At 19.7% G+C, this 21,265-nt stretch overlaps 12 protein-coding genes across 12 annotated transcripts; 7 read left to right on the forward strand and 5 right to left on the reverse strand.

Moving 5' to 3' along the window:
• Positions 1-530: 530 nt before the first annotated feature.
• DDB_G0276747 (hypothetical protein) lies at positions 531-1,286 on the forward strand (the record flags this gene model as incomplete). The annotated part of the gene is made up of 2 exons (XM_637900.2): positions 531-558; positions 643-1,286. The coding sequence occupies 2 exons, from the start codon at positions 531-533 to the stop codon at positions 1,284-1,286; spliced, it is 672 nt and encodes a 223-aa protein (XP_642992.2).
• A 154-nt stretch (positions 1,287-1,440) lies between these two features.
• Positions 1,441-1,680, reverse strand: DDB_G0276749 (hypothetical protein; the record flags this gene model as incomplete). The annotated part of the gene is made up of 2 exons (XM_637901.1): positions 1,441-1,592; positions 1,671-1,680. 2 exons carry the CDS (start codon positions 1,678-1,680, stop codon positions 1,441-1,443), a joined length of 162 nt encoding a protein of 53 aa, XP_642993.1.
• A 1,554-nt stretch (positions 1,681-3,234) lies between these two features.
• Positions 3,235-3,475, forward strand: DDB_G0276751 (hypothetical protein; the record flags this gene model as incomplete). The annotated part of the gene is made up of 2 exons (XM_637902.1): positions 3,235-3,244; positions 3,315-3,475. 2 exons carry the CDS (start codon positions 3,235-3,237, stop codon positions 3,473-3,475), a joined length of 171 nt encoding a protein of 56 aa, XP_642994.1.
• A 694-nt stretch (positions 3,476-4,169) lies between these two features.
• Positions 4,170-4,931, forward strand: DDB_G0276745 (hypothetical protein; the record flags this gene model as incomplete). The annotated part of the gene is made up of 2 exons (XM_637903.1): positions 4,170-4,197; positions 4,288-4,931. 2 exons carry the CDS (start codon positions 4,170-4,172, stop codon positions 4,929-4,931), a joined length of 672 nt encoding a protein of 223 aa, XP_642995.1.
• A 267-nt stretch (positions 4,932-5,198) lies between these two features.
• Positions 5,199-5,709, reverse strand: DDB_G0276743 (hypothetical protein; the record flags this gene model as incomplete). The annotated part of the gene is made up of 2 exons (XM_637904.1): positions 5,199-5,350; positions 5,673-5,709. 2 exons carry the CDS (start codon positions 5,707-5,709, stop codon positions 5,199-5,201), a joined length of 189 nt encoding a protein of 62 aa, XP_642996.1.
• A 1,328-nt stretch (positions 5,710-7,037) lies between these two features.
• On the forward strand, positions 7,038-7,295 carry DDB_G0276741 (hypothetical protein; the record flags this gene model as incomplete). Its single annotated transcript, XM_637905.1, has 2 exons — positions 7,038-7,047; positions 7,141-7,295. 2 exons carry the CDS (start codon positions 7,038-7,040, stop codon positions 7,293-7,295), a joined length of 165 nt encoding a protein of 54 aa, XP_642997.1.
• A 652-nt stretch (positions 7,296-7,947) lies between these two features.
• On the forward strand, positions 7,948-8,676 carry DDB_G0276739 (hypothetical protein; the record flags this gene model as incomplete). The annotated part of the gene is made up of 2 exons (XM_637906.1): positions 7,948-7,975; positions 8,066-8,676. The coding sequence occupies 2 exons, from the start codon at positions 7,948-7,950 to the stop codon at positions 8,674-8,676; spliced, it is 639 nt and encodes a 212-aa protein (XP_642998.1).
• Positions 8,677-8,905: 229 nt separating this feature from the next.
• DDB_G0276737 (hypothetical protein) lies at positions 8,906-9,152 on the reverse strand (the record flags this gene model as incomplete). Its single annotated transcript, XM_637907.1, has 2 exons — positions 8,906-9,057; positions 9,143-9,152. 2 exons carry the CDS (start codon positions 9,150-9,152, stop codon positions 8,906-8,908), a joined length of 162 nt encoding a protein of 53 aa, XP_642999.1.
• A 1,568-nt stretch (positions 9,153-10,720) lies between these two features.
• On the reverse strand, positions 10,721-11,333 carry DDB_G0276753 (hypothetical protein; the record flags this gene model as incomplete). Its single annotated transcript, XM_637908.1, has 4 exons — positions 10,721-10,897; positions 11,033-11,047; positions 11,090-11,110; positions 11,322-11,333. 4 exons carry the CDS (start codon positions 11,331-11,333, stop codon positions 10,721-10,723), a joined length of 225 nt encoding a protein of 74 aa, XP_643000.1.
• Positions 11,334-11,581: 248 nt separating this feature from the next.
• Positions 11,582-12,457, forward strand: DDB_G0276735 (hypothetical protein; the record flags this gene model as incomplete). Its single annotated transcript, XM_637909.1, has 2 exons — positions 11,582-11,609; positions 11,694-12,457. 2 exons carry the CDS (start codon positions 11,582-11,584, stop codon positions 12,455-12,457), a joined length of 792 nt encoding a protein of 263 aa, XP_643001.1.
• A 58-nt stretch (positions 12,458-12,515) lies between these two features.
• DDB_G0276755 (hypothetical protein) lies at positions 12,516-14,544 on the reverse strand (the record flags this gene model as incomplete). Its single annotated transcript, XM_637910.2, has 3 exons — positions 12,516-13,148; positions 13,252-13,834; positions 14,384-14,544. The coding sequence occupies 3 exons, from the start codon at positions 14,542-14,544 to the stop codon at positions 12,516-12,518; spliced, it is 1,377 nt and encodes a 458-aa protein (XP_643002.2).
• Positions 14,545-15,732: 1,188 nt separating this feature from the next.
• DDB_G0276733 (hypothetical protein) lies at positions 15,733-20,679 on the forward strand (the record flags this gene model as incomplete). Its single annotated transcript, XM_637911.1, has 4 exons — positions 15,733-15,823; positions 15,921-16,007; positions 16,365-16,867; positions 16,951-20,679. 4 exons carry the CDS (start codon positions 15,733-15,735, stop codon positions 20,677-20,679), a joined length of 4,410 nt encoding a protein of 1,469 aa, XP_643003.1.
• Between the last annotated feature and the right edge of the window lie 586 nt (positions 20,680-21,265).

Below are 21,265 nucleotides of genomic sequence, written 5' to 3' on the forward strand. Positions count from 1 at the left end.
TGACTTTTAATAAATCATTTGATTTTGAAAAAAAAAAAAAAAATTGTAATAAACTGAAATGTGTACGAGATTTAATGACAATGGGTTTTTAAAATAAAAAATAAAAAAAAAAGGATGATTTCCAAATGAAAAATTATTAAACAATTATAATAATACAACCTCCTATTTTTATAAATTTACCCCAAAAAAAAAAAAAAAATAAAAAAAAAAAAAAAATTTTTATTATTTGAAAAATAAAAAATTATTAATAATTGTGATAATTTTTCAATTACATCATGGTATATAATTAATTTTTTTTTAATTGAATTATTTTTCATATTTTAAAAAAGATTCAAATAAATAATTTTATAATAAAATAAAAAAGAAAGAAAATAATTTATTTGATTTATTTTTTTTTTTTTTTTTTTTTAAAAAATGAAAAAGAAAAAACTATAAATAGAATAAATTAAATCATTATTTCAATCAAAAAATACCCAAACAAATAAAATTAAAAAGTAATACTACAAAATAAAGAAATAAGAAAATAAAAAATGACAAACAACAATTTAAATAAAGAAGGTTGGTATTGAACTAATCCAATATGAAATATATTTTAAAATATTAATAAAATTTTTTATTTATTTTCAAAATTACAAAATTTAGTTAATCATTTAGAAAAACAAGCAGTATCAGCATATGATAACACAAAAGAAGCAACAATCAATGCATACAATGCAACAACAAATGCAATGAGTGATGGTATGAAATATGTTGGTGATTCATTATCATCAGCAGTCGAAGTAACAAAAGATGCAACTATCAATATGTATAATGCAACAACTAATGCAGTGAGTGATGGTTATGAATCTTTAAAATCAAAAACAAATGCATTAATCAACAATACTCAAAATGAAAATGAAAATTTAAAAGATGGTGCTTCAAAGAAAATCGAAGAATTAAAAGATAAATCAAGTGAAGTAAAAGATAATTTAAAGGGAAAAGGTGAAGAACTAGTTGACGATGCTAAAGATGCTGCTCATAATGCTTCAAATAAATTAAATAACGCTAAAGATCAAGTTTCTGATAAAATGGATAATGTAAAAGACGATATAAAGAAAAAAGGTGAAGAAATAGTTGACGATGCTAAAGATACTGCCAATAATGCCTCAGATAAATTGAATAATGTTAAAGATCAAGTCTCTGATAAAATGGAACATGTAAAACATGATATGTCAAACAAATACAATGAAACAAAAACAGAAGCTGCTCATAAACTAAATCAAGCTGCAAATAAAATCGATCAATAATAAAATTTTAAAACTAAAAGTAAAAAAAAAAATCCAATAAATTGTATAAAAAAAAAAAATTATTATATCAATTCTTATGTTTTTATATAAATTTAATTCGTTTATTTAATTTATAATTATAAAAAGTCGCCCAAATAGTTTAATTTTTTTTTTTTTAATAATTTACAAAGTTTGGTCTTGTAAAAAATGATGATGTACTTTTCATAACAATTGTATCATTTGATTGATTGATTGAAATATTTAAATTGTTTGAGATCGATGAATCACTTTTTAATGATGATTTTAATGAAAATGAAATTAATGATTCTAAAAAATTTTTAAAAAAAAAGTTAATAATTTATTCATTGGAAAAAAAAAAAAAAAATATTGTTTAAATATACATACTGAATAACATTTTAATTTTTTTTCTTTTTTTATATTAATAGTTAAATATTTAATTTTTTATATTCTTTTTATTTTGATAATGATTATTATTTTTTTTTTTTCTATTTATACTTTTTTTTTTACCCCATTTGTTTTTTTTTTTTTTTTTTTTTTTTAATTTTATTCCTTTTTAAAATAATTAAACAAATGAAAAGAGTATAACAATTTAAATTAAAATTATGTTGTTGACATAAACATTACCTTGTAAAATATCAAACGATATATGTTATCAACATGTATGAGATTTATTATTATATGTTATTATTATTATTATCATTATGTTTTTTCAATGTCATTATTTAATTTTAAAATAAACCAAAGTTTTAATAATAATATTTATAGTTTTTTAATAATTTAATTATACATAATATTGATTTTTCATTTTTTTCTTTTATAAATTTTATATAAATTTAATATTTTAGAATTATAAAAACCAAAATAAATCAAAAAATTGCACGTGTGGTTGTATCAATTTCTTTTTTCTAGAACAATTAATTGTTTGGAATGTATACTAGATTCCTTTATTTTCTTTTGTTTGATTAGAAATTGTTTTAAAATATCAATCCACATTGAACAAATAAATTTTAAAATTGGGAAATTAATTAGGGAATTAATATTTTAAATATATTTAAAAAATAAAATTTTAAAAAAAAAAATAATTTTACCAAGTTGTCCTCTACGAAATTTATATAAAAATAAAAATTCATTGTAATTGGAATTTTATAAGAGTAGTTTATTTTGTTTTTTATCTTATTTATTTTATTTTATTGATTTTTGTTATTTTTTCAAAATACCGATGAGGATATGTTTTTTAAAAAAGAAATGTTATATTAGAATTATCTATTGAAATGATATATTTCAATACAATCAATAATTTAAAATGATAATATATTTTTTAATCTTTGTTTTTAATATTCATTTATTAATATATCATAAACAATCCTAAAAATTACCTATGTTTGATTAAAAAATAATCTATATGACATAATTTTAAAATAAAAAGAATAAAAACATCATTTTTCAGTGATACTCATGGATTTTCATTTTTTTCCCTTTAAAAGATGAGTAATTGAGGATTTTAAATGATTATTTTAATGATGTAAATAATATTTTCAACTATTTTATTGAATCAATTTAACAATGATGATAGAATCATACATTTATCCAGTGTATAAAATAATTAAAATTATATAAAAAATAAAAAAACAAACTTTTTTTTAAATCAAAAGATATAAAATCATTATCTTGTACTTGTTAGTATCATACTTCTTGATTAAAATTTATTTACTTTATTATTTAACTTGTATATCAACATAATAATTTTACAAAAAAAATAAAATATTCCATATCTCTTGTTTAGGGTTCTGTAGTGGTTAAAAATGGGGTAATTATTTAGTGGGGTAAAATAAAAAAAAAGAAAAAAAAAAAAAAAAAAAAAAAAAAGTATAAATAGAATTTATATTTTTTTAATTTATTCCAAAATAAAAATCAATTGTTAATTAAAAAAATAAATCCTAAAAATAGAATGTTATTCAGTATGTATATTTATAAAAATAAAAAAATTTAGTAAACAAAATCCTAATTAATTTATTTTATTATTTATAGAATCAATTATTTCATTATCAAATAAATCATCAAATGTTGCATCATCAAAATCATTATTATCAAATGACTCTAATTTAAATTCATTTGATTTTACATGTAATACTGTCTCAAATAAGAGTTCAACAACATTCTTTACAAGACCAAACTTTGTAAATTATTAAAAAAAAAAAAAAAAATTAAAAAAATTAATTAAAGAACGAATCATAAAAAAAACTTATTTATTAAAAAGGGACCGACCAAATGTATTAAATAAAATAAAACATTAAAAAATAATTTAAAAAAAAAATTATATTATCGTAATTTTGTGTAATTTTTCATAAATCATTTGAGATTTTGTAAAAAAAAAAAAAAAAAATTAGAATTGATCAACTTAATTGTGTATGAGATTTAAGACAATGGATTGTTAAAAATATATAAAAATAAAAACAAAAAGGATGATTTCCAAATGAAAAAATTATTAAACCATTATAATAAAAAAACATCCACCTATTTTTATAAATTTCCCCCAAAAAAAAAAAAAAAAAAAAAAAAAAATTTTTATTATTTGAAAAAATAAAAAATTATTAATAATTGTGATAATTTTTTTTATTACATCATGGTATATAATTAATTTTTTTTTAATTGAATTTTAAATAATTATTTTTCATATTAAAAAAGATTCAAATAAATAATTTTAAAATAAAATAAAAAAGAAAGAAAATAATTTATTTGATTTATTTTTTTTTTTTTTTTTTATAAAATGAAAAAGAAAAAACTATAAATAGAATAAATTAAATTATTATTTCAATCAAAAAATACCCAAACAAATTAAATTAATAAGTAATACTACAAATTAAAGAAATAAAAAAATAAAAAATGACAAACAACAATTTAAATAAAGAAGGTTGGTATATAACTACTCCAATATGAAATTTAATTTAATATATAGTTATTAATATAATTTTTTTTTTATTTTCAAATTTATAAAATTTAGTTAATCATTTAGAAAAACAAGCAGTATCAGCATATGATAATACAAAAGAAGCAACAATCAACGCATACAATGCAACAACAAATGCAATGAGTGATGGTATGAAATATGTTAGTGATTCATTATCATCAGCAGTCGAAGTAACAAAAGATGCAACTATCAATATGTATAATGCAACAACTAATGCAGTGAGTGATGGTTATGAATCTTTAAAATCAAAAACAAATGAATTAATCAACAATACTCAAAATGAAAATGAAAAGTTAAAAGATGGTGCTTCAAAGAAAATCGAAGAATTAAAAGATAAATCAAGTGAAGTAAAAGAAAATCTAAAAGAAAAAGGTGAAGAACTAGTTGACGATGCTAAAGATGCCGCTCATAATGCTTCAAATAAATTGAATAACTCTAAAGATCAAGTTTCTGATAAAATGGATAATGCAAAAGACGTAATTAAGAAAAAAGGTGAAGAAATAGTTGACGATTCTAAAGATACTGCCAATAATACTTCAAATAAAATGAATAATGTTAAAGATCAAGTTTCAGATAAAATGGAACATGTAAAACATGATATATCAAATAAATACAATGAAACAAAAACAGAAGCTGCTCATAAACTAAATCAAGCTGCAAATAAAATCAACCAATAATAAAATTTTAAAACTAAAAATTAAATAAAAAAAAAAGATTTAAAATAATTAACTACCACAAAGACCAATTTTTAATATCAGTAATCCAAAAAAAAAAAAAAAAAAAAAAAAAAAAAAAGTCCAACAATAAATTGTTTTTAAAAAAAAAAAAAATTATTATTATTATCTATTTTTATTTTTTTTATATAAATTTAATTCGTTTATTTAATTTATAATAGAATGTCGCCCAATATTTAAATGTTTTTTTTTTTTTTTTTTTTTTTTTTTTTAATAATTTACAAAGTTTGGTCTTGTAAAAAATGATGATGCACTTATCATTGCAATTGTATCATTTGATTGATTGATTGAATTATTTAAATTGTTTGAGATCGATGAATCACTTTTTGAAGATGATTTTAATGAAAATGAAATTAATGATTCTAAATAATTTTAAAAAAAAAAAAGTTAATAATTAATTCATTGGAAAAAAAAAAAATTACTGTTTTAGAAATACATACTGAATAACATTTTATTTTTTCTTTTTATATTAATAGTTTAATATTTAATTTTTTAAATTCGTTTTAATTTGATAATGATTATTTTTTTTTTTTCTATTTATACTTTTTTTTTTTACCCCCTTTGTTTTTTTTTTTTTTAATTTTTCTTTTCTAGAAATAACCACACTCTTTATTAAAATTAAACAATATTAAAAGAGTATTAATAAAATTAAATTTAAAATTGTGTTGTCGACATAAACATTACCTTTTAAAAAATCAAAAGATATATATGTTATCAACATGTATGAGATTTATGATTTTATGTTATTATTATTATTATTATTATTATTATTATTCATTTTATTATTTAAATATTAATTATTTTAAAATAAACTATAGTTTTAAAAATTATAATTATAGTTTTTTAATAATTCAACATAATATACAATAAAAATTAATATGATTTTTTTGTTTTTTTTCTTTTTTATATTTTATATAATTTTATATTTTAGAATAATAAAAACCAGAATAAATTAGAAAATTGATTGTATGAATTTTCTTTTTTAATTATTTCACTAAAATTGAAAAATTAATTGTTTGGTTAGAATTCCTTTTTTTATTTTTGTTTGGTTAGAAAATGTTTTTAAAATACAAATCCACATTGGTCAAATAAATTTAGAAATTAGGAAATTAATTAGAGAATTTATATATTTAAAATAAATTTTATTAAAAATAATTATTTTATACAGTGGCCCTCAAACGAAAGTTTTTTAAATTATTAAAAAATAAATATTCATTGCAATTGGATTTAAAAGAGTAGTTTATTTTGTTTCTAATTTAACTTATTTTTTTTATTTTGACTTTTGTCATTTTTCAATATACCGATGAGCATTGGTTTTAAAAAAAGAAATGGTAAATTAGAATTTTATCTATTGAAATGATATCATTTTCAATACAATCAATAATTTTAAAATGATGAAATTATTTTTTTTATCCTTTGTTTGTAATTCTTCATTTATAAATACATCATAAATAATCCCTAAAAAATTAACTAATTTTGATCAAAAAAATGACATAATCTTAAATAAAAAAAATAAAAAAAAGAAAAAAAACATCATTTTTCAATGGTACTCATGGATTTTTTATTTTTATTCCCTTTAAAAGATGAGTAATTGAGGATTTTAAATGATTATTTTAATGATGTAAATAATGTTTTCAACTATTTTATTGAATCAATTTAACAATGATGATAGAATCATACTTTTTAAATGTATAAAATAAAAATAAAAATTTAAAAAATAAAAAAACAAACTTTTTTTAAATCAAAAGATAATAAAATCATTATCTTGTACTTGTTAGTATCATACTTCTTGATTAAAATTTATTTATTTTATTATTTAACTTGTATGTCAACATAATAATTTTACAAAAAATAAAATATTCCATATCTCTTGTTTAGGGTTCTGTAGTGGTTAAAAATGGGGTAATTATTTAGTGGGGTAAAATAAAAAAAAAAGATAAAAAAAAAAATAAAAAAAAAGTATAAATAGAATTTTTATTTTTTTAATTTATTCCAAAATAAAAATCAATTGTTAAATAAATAAATATAAATTAAAAAAAACCTAAAAAAATGTTATTCAGTATGTATTTTTTATATAAAAAAAAAAACAAATTAAAAAAAAAAAACAAAATTTAATAAACAATTTCTAATTAATTTATTTTATTATTTTTAGAATCCATTATTTCATTATTAAATAAATCATCAAATGTTGTTTCATCATCAAAATCAAATGACTGTAATATTAATTCATTTGATTCAACATGTAATACTGTCTCAAATAAGAGTTCAACAACATTCTTTACAAGACCAAACTTTGTGAACTATTAAAAAAAAAAAAAAAAAAAAAAAAAAAAAAAAAAAAAAAAAATTAAAAAAATTAAAGTACGAACTTATTTATTAAAAAGGGACCGACCAATATAAAAAATAAAAAAAACAATAAAAATTAGAAATTTTGTTTGACTTTTCATAAATCATTTGTAAATTAGTAAAAAAATAAAAAAATGCTAATTTAACTGTAATGTGTATGAGTTAAATTTATTCAATGACTATGAGTTGTTAAAAAATAAATACCAAGGATCATTTTCAAATGAATAAATATTAAACCATTATAATAATATAACACCTATTTTAATAAAAAAAAAAAAAAAATAAAAATAAAAATAAAAATAAAAAATTATTATTTATTATTTGAATAAAATTATAATTGTGGTAATTTAATTACATCTTGGTATATAATTGTTATGTACTTAATTTTTTTTAATTGAATTTTATATAATTTTTTTCATATTTTGAATGATTCAAATAAATAATTTTAAAATAAAATAAAAAAGAAAGAAAATAATTTATTTGATTTATTTTTTTTTTTTAAAAAATGAAAAAGAAAAAACTATAAATAGAATAAATTAAATCATTTTTTTTATCAAAAATTATTAAACAAATAAAATTAAAAAGTAATACTACAAATTAAAGAAATAAAAAAATGACCAACAACAATTTAAATAAAGAAGGTTGGTATATAACTTATTCAATATGAAATATATTTTTAACAAATATAGTTATTAATATAATTTTTATATTTTCAAAATGATTAAACTTAGTTAATCATTTAGAAAAAGAAGCAGCATCAGTATATGATAATAAAAAAGAAGCAACAATTAATGCATATAATGCAACAACAAATGCAATGAGTGATGGTATGAAATATGTTGGTGATTCATTATCATCAGCAGTCGAAGTAACAAAAGATGCAACTATCAATATGTATAATGCAACAACTAATGCAGTGAGTGATGGTTATGATTTTTTAAAATCAAAAACAAATGAATTAATCAGCAATACTCAAAATGAAAATGAAAATTTAAAAGATGGTGCTTCAAAGAAAATCGAAGAATTAAAAGATAAATCAAGTGAAGTAAAAGATAATTTAAAGGAAAAAGGCGAAGAACTAGTTGACGATGCTAAAGATGCTGCTCATAATGCTTCAAATAAATTGAATAACGCTAAAGATCAAGTTTCTAATAAAATGGATAATGTAAAAGATGATATAAAGAAAAAAGGCGAGGAAATAGTTGACGATGCTAAAGATGCTGCCAATAAAGCTTCTGATAAAATGGAACATGTAAAACATGATATATCAAATAAATACAATGAAAAAAAAACAGAAGCTGCTCATAAACTAAATCAAGCTGCAAATAAAATCGACCTATAATAAAATTTTAAAACAAAAAATTAAATAAAAAAAAAGATTTTAAAAAATTAATTACTTTTATTTAACCAACAATCTTATCTAAAAAAAAAAAAACCAAAAATAAATTGTATAAAAAGAAAAAAAAAATAATTTTATCAATTTTTATTTTTTATTATTAATTTAATTCGTTTGTTTAATTTATAATAGAATGTCGCCCAATATTTTAATGTTTCAAAAGTTTTTTTTTTTTTTAATAATTTACAAAGTTTGGTCTTGTAAAAAATGATGATGTACTTTTCATAACAATGGTATCATTTGTTTGATTTATTGAATTATTTAAATTGTTTGAGATCGATGAATCACTTTTTGAAGATGATTTAAATGAAAATGAAATTAATGATTCTAAATAATTTAAAAAAAAAAAAAGTTAATAATTAATTCATTGGAAAAAAAAAATAAAAAAAATATATTGTTTAAAAATACATACTGAATAACATTTTATATTTTCTTTTTTATATTAATAGTTTAATTTTTAATTTTTATTATTCGTTTTAATTTGATAATGATTATTTATATTTTTTTTCTATTTATACTTTTTTTTTTTGACCCTGTTTTTTTTGTTTTTTTTTTAATTTTATTCTTTTCTAGAAATAACCACACTCTTTATTAAAATTAAACAATATTAAAAGAGTGTTAAAATTAAATTTAGAATTGTGTTGTCGACATAAACATTACCTTTTAAAAAATCAAAAGATATGTTATCAACATGTATTAGTTTATGAATTTAGGTTATTATTATGGAAACAATATTGTTTTAATATTAATTATTTTATTTTCAAAATAAACCATAGTCTTAATAATTATTTTTATAGTTTTTTATTATTTAATTTAAAAATATATTTATTTTTATGATTTTTATTTTAGAATAAATAAAAACCAAAATAAAAATATATCAATTTTTTTTTTTAAATTTTTTAAGTAATATGGAACAATTAATTGTTTGGAATGGATATTAGATTCATTTATTGATTTTTGTTTGGTAAGTAATTGTTTTTAAAATATAAATCCACTTTGATCAAATAAATTTAGAAATAGGGAAATAAATTAGAGAATTAATATAAATTTTAATAATAAAATTTTAAAATAATTATTTTACAAAGATGCCCTCAAATAAAATTTTTCAAAATTATTAAAAAATAAATATTCATTGCAATTGAAATTAAAAGAGTAGTTTTATTTTATTTTTATTGTTTACTTATATTGATTTTTGATTTTTTTTTATAAAAGAAATGGTAAATTAGAGTTCTACCTTTTGAAATGAAACCACTTTAAATACAATCGAAAATTTAAAAATGATATTGTTTTTTAATCATTTTTTTAATTTCATCATTTATAAATACATCATAAATAATCCCTAAAAAATTTTGATCAAAAAAATAATCTGAATGACATAATTTATAAATAAAAAATAAAAAAAAAGAATAAAAACATCATTTTTCAATGATACTCATGGATTTTTTATTTTTATTCCCTTTAAAAGATGAGTAATTGAGGATTTTAAATGATTATTTTAATGATGTAAATAATGTTTTCAACTATTTTATTGAATCAATTTAACAATGATGATAGAATCATACTTTTTTTAGTGTGTAAAATAATAAAAAATATTTAAAAAATAAAAAACAAACTTTTTTTAAATCAAAAGATAATAAAATCATTATCTTGTACTTGTTAGTATCATACTTCTTGATTAAAATTTATTTACTTTATTATTTAACTTGTATGTCAACATAATAATTTTACAAAAAAATAAAATATTCCATATCTCTTGTTTAGGGTTCAATAGTGGTTAAAAATGGGGTAATTATTTAGTGGGGTAAAAAAAATAAAAATATAAAAAAAAAATAAAAAAAAAAAGTATAAATAGAATTTTTATTTTTTAATTTATTCCAAAATAAAAATCAATTGTTTATTAAATAAATATAAATTAAATAATCCTAAAAATAAAATGTTATTCAGTATGTATTAAAAAAAAAAAAAAAAAATTTAATAAAAAAAATTCTAATTAATTTATTTTATTATTTATAGAATCAATTATTTCATTATCAAATAAATCATCAAATGTCTCATCATCAAAAACATTATTATCAAATGACTCTAATTTAAATTCATTTGATTTAACATGTAATACTGTCTCAAATAAGAGTTCTACAACATTCTTTACAAGACCAAACTTTGTAAACTATTAAAAAAAAAAAAAAAAAAAAAAATTAATTAAAGTACGAATCATAAAAAAAACTTATTTATTAAAAAGGGACCGACCAAATATATAAAATAAAAAAAATAAAATAAAATTTAAAAAAAAAAATTATTATACCGCAATTTTGTATAACTTTTATTTGTGAATTATTAAAAAAAAAAAAAAAAAAATAACCAGAATTTTTGTAATGAAAAACTGTAATATTTGATTTGTATGAGATTTAAGAAATCCAAAAAAAGATTATTTAATGACTATGATTAAATTAAACCATCATAATAATATCAACCCATATTTTTATAAATTTCCCCAAAAAAAATAAAAAAAATAAAAAAAATAAAAATAAAAAAAAAAAAAATAAAATAATTATTTATTATTTGAATAAATATAATTGTGGTAATATAATTACATCTAGGTACATAATTAATTTTTTTTTAATTGAGTTTTAAATAATTATTTTTCATATTTTAAAAAATATTCAAATAAATAATTATTTATATTAAAAAAAAAAAGAAATAATTAATTTGATTTAATTTTTTTTTAAAAAAATGAAAAGAAAATACTATAAATAGAATAAATTAATTCATTATTTCAATCAAAAAATATTAAACAAATAAAATTAAAAAGTAATACTACAAAATATAGAAATAACAAAAAAGAAAATAAAAAATGACAAACAACAATTTAAATAAAGAAGGTTGGTATACAATGTTATGAAATATAATTTAATATATAGTTATTAATAAAAATTTTTTTATTTATTAATAATTACAAAATTTAGTTAATCGTTTAGAAAAACAAGCAGTATTAGTATATGATAATACAAAAGAAGCAACAATCAATGCATACAATGTCACAACAAACGCAATGAGTGATGGTATGAAATATGTTAGTGATTCATTATCATCAGCAGTCGAAGTAACAAAAGATGCAACTATCAATATGTATAATGCAACAACTAATGCAGTGAGTGATGGTTATACATCTTTAAAATCAAAAACAAGTGAATTAATCAGCGATACTCAAAATGAAAATGAAAATTTAAAAGATGGTGCTTCAAAGAAAATCGAAGAATTAAAAGATAAATCAAGTGAAGTAAAAGATATTTTAAAGGAAAAAGGTGAAGAACTAGTTGAAGATGCTAAAGATGCTGCTCATAATGCTTCAAATAAATTGAATAATGCTAAAGATCAAGTTTCTGATAAAATGGATAATGTAAAAAATGATATAGAGAAAAAAGGTGACGATGCTAAAGATGCTAAAGATGCTGCCAATAATGTTTCAAATAAAATGAATAATGTTAAAGATCAAGTTTCTGATAAAATGGATAATATTAAAGACGATATAAAGAAAAAAGGTAAAGAATTAGTTGACGATGCTAAAGATGCTGCCAATAATGCTTCAAATAAATTGAATAACGCTAAAGATCAAGTTTCAGATAAAATGGAACATGTAAAACATGATATATCAAACAAATACAATGAAACAAAAACAGAAGCTGCTCCTAAACTAAATCAAGCTGCAAATAAAATCGACCAACAATAATAATAATAAAAAATTAAAAAAATATTTATAAAAAATTTATTATACTTTTGTTTATAGATTAATAAAATCTAATAAATTTTGAAACGAAATCACTTGTTAATTTATTAATAAATTCAGTATTTTCAATTGAAATATAAATTGATTCTAATGAAATTGGTAAAGAATTTGAGAGAGTTGTTTGATCTTGATAAAAACGTTGATTCTTAATTATTAATTTTTTTAATTTATTTGGAAGTAAATTTGGTTCAAATGATATATTTTTATATTTTGGACCAAATGTTAAAGAGGTAATATTTGGAGGTAAATGACCAATTGGTATTTTCTTTTCAAAAAAACCTAAATATAATGATTGAAGTGAATGGAAATTTGAAAGATCTGGTAATTCTCCTTTAATACTAGACAATTCTAAATGAGTTATTGATTTTGAAGGTATAGCTGAGAGTGGAAATGGTTTATCATATTCAGAACCTAATACTAATGATTTTAAATTTGTATGTAAAAATAAATCATTTGGTAATGTTTGATTAAACTTTGCACCAAACTTTATTGATTCAAGTGTTGATGGTATCATTTCTTTATTAAGTTTTCTATTAAACCGATTTCCCAAAATCAATACCTTCAATTGCTTTGGTAATGAATTTTCATTAAATTCTTTATCATAACTTGAACCCATTGTAAGTGAAGTGAGATTCTTTGGTAGAATTGTTGTTTCTAATGGTGAATGTAATTCTTGATTAAAATCATTTCCAACTTTATGGAAAAATATTATTTGAGAATTGATTTGGTGTTATTACTTGATTGAAGTAATTATCAAATTGAATCGATGTTATTGACCCTCCAATATCTTTTTTAGCATTAAAATCTCTGGAATTCATTTCTGAATTAAATTCTCTGGAAAGTGTAGTTACTGAATTTGGTATTGCCCCATACTCAATCACACCTCCATAATCATTCTCCAATATTAATGATTTTAATGAATTCTTTGAATATAATTGATCAATAATTTTAATATCTTGTGAAAATCCATTACCAAACTCTAAATGTTTAATTGCTTCAGGTACCAAACTTTCTTTATTAAATGTACCTTCATCATCATCATCATCTTTACAATTAGTTGATATTTTATTATTTACAAATGGTTGGTCAAATTCATCACCAAATTTAATACTTGTTACTGATTGAGGAATTATATTTTTATTTAATGCTTGATTAAATGATTCACTAAAAATAATTGTTTTTACTGTATTTGGTATTGAGTTTTCATTTAATGTTGCACTGAATTCATATTGAAATTCTAATTCCTCTAAATCTGATGGTAATAATCCAAAACTTAAATTCCCTCTTTCATTATAATCATACTCTATTGAATTAATATAACTTGAATATTTATAATTTAATAATGAATCATATGTCATATATAATTTCCTATTTAAATGAATATTATATAATCTAAGATGAAATAATATATTATTTTTAATATATTTATTTTTCCAAACTTTTTCAAATAACATTGTATTATTGTTATTATTATTATTATTATTATTTTTGTTATTCTCATTATCATTATTATTAATACTAATACTCGAATGTTTATCATCTTCGTGAAAAAGTTTGATCTTTTTATTTATTTTAAAATTATTATTTTTATAAATTTCAGGAAAGTTTTTATTATTTTCAATTATTATTTGAAGTGAATGATACTCTAAACTATTATTATTATTTAAAGTATTTATATTTATTATTTCATTGAAATTATTATTTTGGTGATGAAATGATTTAAAATGGTTATATAATGAATTATACTGTTTTATATTTAATCCTTTCATCATTTGGTATCTTTTTTCAATAAAATCTCCACTAATATTTTAAATTTTTAATAAAAATTAATAGGAGAGAGTGGATATATAATAATTATAAAACACATACTCTTGATTGGAAGAGACTATGATCGAGTTTACCCTACTAAAGTAATTTAATAATTGATCTATGGAGATATAAACTCCATTGATTGATAATATTAATAAACTCTTTAACAATGTTTCCTCTTTGCTAATTAGAGAATCAAAAATTGATTTCTCCATTGCCATAAAGGATTGTGTGGTGAATTTCTATTTTTAAAAAAAAAAAAAAAAAAATGAAAAAAAGAGTTTTTTTTTTTTTTTTTTTTTTTTTTTTTTCAAGATATTTTCGCTCAACCACTTTCCTTTTATTTATTTTGTTATTATATTTCTCTGATTTTTAAGATTCTTAAAAAAATTGATAACAGGTAAAATAATAAAAATAAAAAATTTAATAATAATAAAAAAAAAAATTAAAAAAAATAATAATTTGTTTTTAGTTAAAAAATAAAACCAATAAAAATAATAAAAATAATTCTATTGAAAAAATAAAGAAAATTAATACAATTTCAAAATAATAAATAAATTTAATTATTTATGGTGTAATTTAAAAAAAAAAGTGTCATTGCTTGTTGAAAAATAAAAAAACATTGTTTGAGATTATTTTTGATTTTTTTTTTTATCCTCGAAAAAAAAGATTTTTATCTTTTTTTCTCTTTTTTTTTTTTTTTTTTTTTTTTATATTAGATATTTATAGTATTGGTTGTTTATGGTTGTGGTTGTGGTTGGGTTATATTTGAAAACTGATATTTTTATGATCGATTGGTGGAAGTTGTTTATATTTTTTTTATTTGAATTTGGAAAAAATTATTTTGTATTTTTTTTTTTACTTTTTTATTATTATTTAACAATTATAATTTTTTTTTTTTTTTTTTAATAAAAATTATAATAATTAAACAAAAACAAATTTTTCCTTTTGTTTAAATCAATTTAAATTATTAATTTTTTTTGCTATTGATGGTTTTTTTATTTTTTAATTTTCATAACTTTCCGACCACTTTTTGAAAAAAATGAACATGATATTTTTTAGGGCTGCACCAAATTAGCGAAAAAAAAACTCGATTTTCTTTGTTTTTATGTGGGTTTTTGTTTGTCAATAAAAGGTTACAGAAATGTGGTGGCAGCCTCATATAAATTCGTTGTTGATTTCTGAAAATTATTAAATTGTTTTTCCTATCTATCTTGATCAAATTGAGATTATTTAGCATTCACATATTTTTTCTTCTTTTTTTTTTTGTGGAAATAAGAAAAACAAAAAAAAAAAAACTATAAATTAAAAACTAATTAGTTTTTTTTTTTTTTTTTTTTCTATTGAAATAAATAGGTAAATAGAAAAATTTTTACTCAATATATAAATTTATTTATATGAAAAAAAGAATGGGTTCATATAAAAGTTCATCAAAATCCTCTTCGTCAGAATCTTCTTCAAAATCATTAATTTTAGGTTTCACTAAATCAATGGAAAAAGGTATGTATTCAATACAAAAAAATAAAAAAAATAGAAATAAATAAATATTATATTATTAACACATAAAAAAAAAAAAAAAAAAAAAAAAACTTTAAAGGATCTTTTGGTGTTTTATATGCGATGATTAAAGGCAATACATTCCCAAAAATACTAACAATTTTAAGTATTTTAATAGAATTTTGTCGTAAGCATTATTTAAAAATATCTTTTTTTTTTTTTTTTTTGATCTTCTTTTTATTTTTAAATTTCAAACACAAAAAAATGATAATGATTTTTTGATTTTTTTTTTTTTTTTTTTTTTTTTTTTTTTGGTCTTGTTATTTATTTTTACCATTGATAAAAAAAGACTTAATTGTATAATATTTATAATTTTTTATTTAAATTATACAATAATGATAATCATTAAATAATTACCATCATCTTTTTTTTTTTTTGTTATATCTTTTTTTTTTTTTTTTTTTCTCACAGTGAATATAATTAATTAATTATTTTTTTACTTTATCCATGGTTATTAAATAATAAAATTTTATAAAAAAAAAAGAATTATCATCGTTTGGATTTAAACATCAATATCTGTGGGGTGGTTCAGCAGGTTATTATTTAAAAAAAATAATGTCACCAATTAATCATCCAAGTTCATTAGTTGGATATACTGGTTTTACAATATTCTATTGGATTGTAATTGGTTTATTATTACTTGGTTTTTTAAATATTTGGTATGTTGGATATCAATTTTATAGAGGTAAAATCGCAAATATATGGGTAATTAGAACTTTACGTTGGTTTGTAAGTTTGGCAATTGCCGTTTTATTCATACCAATCACATCATTACTTTTAATTGGTTTAGATTGTGATTACAGTTCAAGCACACTTAGAAGTTATTCAAATGAACAGATCGATTGTTATAAAGGTCAAAATTTACCAGTGGCATTGGCCTCCATTATATTAATGATTACATTTAGTTTAGTAGGTTTTATATCAAGTGCAACCTATTATGAATTTGATACAAACATTAAATCTAGATTTACAAAACCACATGCGAGAGTATGTATAAATAAATTATTATTTTTATAATTATTTAAAATTAAATTAAATAAAGATTTTAACATTTTAATTAATATATATAGTTTGATGTTCTTGTGTTATTTGGAAAACTTTTATTATCAATTTTAAATTCATTAGTTGATAGTTATGCATGGGTAACATCGATTGCATATTTCATTATAATTATTGTTTTAGCCGGAGGTTCAATTATTTTACTACCATATAATAATCAAAGATTAAATCAATTAAAAAGTGGGTTTTATATGACAGTATTTTGGATATCATTTATGACATTGGTTACAGTTGGAGTAAATGATGAAACATCAGGAGTAACATGTTATTTTACAGTGGTCGGTGTTTTTGCTGCATTTCCAGTCGGTTACTTTTTAAATAGATTTTATTATAAATGGTTATGTAGAAAAACTAAAGGTATTAAAATACCAACTTCAGAATCTGCTGATTTTGTAAATGAAAAGAAAAAAGATGAAATTGAAACTCAACAACAACAATCACCAACAAATAAAGTAAGATGGGGCAAACAATTACCATCAATTGGTAGTAAAAGACAAATTGTTTTTCCATTTTTTAAAAATAAATTTGTATTTTCATTCTTTGTTGAAATCATGGCAAGAAAATTATTAAGAGATGGTGGTAGTAGTGGCTCCAGTGATAAAGAAGATAGTATTTCAAATTATTCAGCCGAGTCAATTGAACGTGCAAATAATCTATATCAATGTGGTCTTCAATACTTTCCAAATTCAGATTTATTATGGATGGCATATTGTAATTTCTTATTCACAGTTAGAAAAGATAGACATATTGGTTATGCAGCATTGGAGAAATTAAGAAGAATGAATCCATCATTTGATGTTCGTTTCTTTATTTACCAACGTGATAAAGAAAGAGAACAATTAATGGATTCTGATTTACGTGGTCCAGATTCAAATTATGGTAAAATTCAAGATTTCGTCAGTTACATGGAATTTAAAAAGCTTTATAATAATGCAAAAAGATATCATGTTAAATGTTTAACTTATATTAAAAGATTTTGGGCACATTTATTACATGAAACGGTTGATCTTCATCGTTTATCAGATTTATCAGGTAGAATTGCTAATTATGAAAATATTGCAAATCAAAGTTATGAACGTTTATTAGCATTAAATCCAAATTCAGTTAGAGTATTACGTGATTATTCACAATTCCTTGAAGAAGTTGTTAAAGATAAAGATTCATCATTAAAATTACAAAAGAAAGCTGAATCAGTTGAAGAGATTATGAGTAAAAGTCAAACTACAGATTTTGAAACTAATGATATTAAAAACTTGGAAGATTCAGAAACTGAAGTCGATATTGAAATGAAAAAAATAGGTGGTAGTGGTGGTGGTGTTCGTAATAGTAGTATTCGTGATAGTAATGGTATTCGTTGTAGTGGTAGTGTTCACCATGAAAAAACAAAATCAGAATCATCAAAATCCAAATCTAGTGATTCAGATGATGATAATTCATCCAGTAGTTCTTCATCAAAGGGTAGAAGAAATAAGTATAGACAGTACCAACAAAGTAATGCTATCAATAAGTTATCATGGTTAATGATTGTTACAACAGCATGTTGTATTGTATATTTAATTGTAATATTATTTGTATTTAGGGATATGGAAACTAGACATATAAGCTCATATTCTAGTATTTTATCAATTTTAGGAGCAGCAAAAGAATCAGCAGATTTAGGTATTAATTTCAATGAAATGCAATCAATTGCATTATCAACAGAATTAACAAATTCAGAAATTGAAGATCAAATCAATTCATTAAAAGTAAAGAATAAAAGAAAGATAACTATAATGAAAAACATTCATAATGCAGTTTATTGGGGTGAGAAAAATCCAATTTCATTCACTGGTGACAATATGCAAAGTTTAAAAAAGAATCATAGTATTAGTGTTTATGATATTGGTTCATTAGTTTTCCCATTTGACCAATACAATCGTTCAAGTGATATTATAAATGATGCACGTTTAGAATCAATTTATAATGAACCTTCTGTAGATATGTCAATTTATATTCAAAGTACCACAGATACAAGTAGCAACAACACCGATAACTTTGTAGTATTAAAACAAAGTTATAATGCATGGAAAGCTGGTAATTCATTTATTGAATCAGCAATAATTGTAAATGATTTTTCAATTGAACAATTTAAAAATTCATCCACCGATTCAGATTTTAATTTCCTTGTATTAAATTCAGGTTCATCAATTCCAAATATTTATATTTCCATTCAAACTGCATATATTGAGTCATTGGCATCAAATATTAGAAATTCATTAAATATTATGATTTATGTTTGGTTAGGTATTTTCGGTTTCCTTGTGTTAATTGGGTTGTCCTTATTCCGTCCAGTAGTTCGTAAAATTACACGTGAAAAGATTCGTACATTAATTATATTTTCATTGGCACCAAAAGATGTTGTTGTTAAATTATCAACAAAGAAGATTAAAATGGTTAGTTTAGATACTGGAAGTGAACGTGAAAATTTATTCGATTCAAATACTGATGGTGATAATAATGATCTTTTAGATGCTGAGGATAATAATTGTAATAATAGTAAAAAAGAAACCAAACGTAATACTGGTAGTGAAAATCTTACAATAAGTGTCCAACAAAGTGATCGTCGTCCATTAATTGATTCTACAGGTTTATTATCATCAACAACAACATTAAACTCTTCAATTAATGAAGGTATTGTAAATAATGTAAATAATAATAGTAATAATAATAATAATAGTGAAGAATGTTCAGTATCAAATAGAAAACCAACACTTTCAAATAGAGGTTATAAAAATAAAAGACACCAATATAATATTGATAGTATATCCGAGGTTGATGATGAAAATAATGAAGCACCACAAATTAAATACCAAGATAAGAGAGAAAAGGAAGAAGAGAAAAAGATTCAATCTTTAATTAATAATAAAAAGTATGGTTGGGATGGAACAAGTAAAAGAAATTTAAATAAGAAATCATTGAAATCAGTTTTGAATAGATTACATTTATCATATGCAATTGGAATCTTTATTTTATTTGGAATCATTTCAATGGGTTTATGGGTCAGTTATAGTGTAGTTTATGATAATTCTCAATCTGGTAATACATTGGGTAAAAGTGCTATTAGATCTTTACAAAGTCGTATTATAAATCATTACGTTTCAGAGTTATTTGACACCGATAACCCAGATATCGAATCATCCCAATCAATGATAGATACAATTGATCAATTCCAAATTAATCATCAATCAGTACCTTACTTTGATGAAGTTAGACCATTGATGGAGGGTAGTTTATCAAATGGTGATGTTAGAGGTTGTTGGATGTTAAGTGTTGACCAGTGTTTAACACCCGCCCAACAACCATATTATAATGATGTTAGTTTAGGTTTAGATAGAGTTGTAGATTTGTACACTAAAAAAGTATTGAAAATTATTTATACCAAAGAGAATGAAAGATCTAAAAAAAGTGATGAATATCAATGGTTACAAACTGTTTCACCAATAATTATGACATTTGGTCTTGATACTGCAACTTTCACCTATTTCCTTTATTACCTTTCAGCCCAAGAATGGTCAACTATGGTTTTAACATCAATTCTAGCAGTTAGTTGTGTTTTACTCATAATAATTTATCTAATTCTATTCCGTCCATTCTTAAAATTCTTACGTGTACAACATATTCATACATTAGCATTATTACGTTTGGCTCCTGAAGATATTAGATATATGGAAATTAGTGATAAAATAATTGATGAAGATTAATAACCAATATATTATCAATCAAAAATTTTATTAATCTTATTTATTAAATAATAAAAAAATAAAAAAAAAAAAAAAAAAAAAAAAAAAAAAAAAAAAAAAAAAAAAAACTAACAACTTTAATATTACAAAGATATTTTTCAATTAAAAATTATCAATAAAAATAAAAGTTATAGGCATTCTAAACATAAATTACCAATAAGCATTTTTTTACTTATATATTAACATAATAAACTTAAACACAGGTGTCAAACAAAATAAAAAAATAACAAATAAAAAAAAAGTTTGGCATATTGAAGGTTATTAATAAAAATAAAAGATCAATTAAAAATTAAAATAAAATAATAACCATCCACTGATTATAATGAGTATCTCAAGGAGAAATGATTTATTTTTTTTTTTTCTTCGACAAATTGAACCCACAGATTTAGGGTAAATAATTTTGAACAAATTCATCCAATTCAGAAAAAAAAAAAAAAAAAATGATAAAGAAACAAACAATAAATGGTGGATTCTAAAAAATAAAAATTTATTAATAAACGATTTATAGTTATTTGAATAGTATATTATCTTGGTATAATTTTTATTT

This window comes from Dictyostelium discoideum (genome assembly GCF_000004695.1).
Source record: "Dictyostelium discoideum AX4 chromosome 2 chromosome, whole genome shotgun sequence".
Classification (NCBI taxonomy): domain Eukaryota; phylum Evosea; class Eumycetozoa; order Dictyosteliales; family Dictyosteliaceae; genus Dictyostelium; species Dictyostelium discoideum.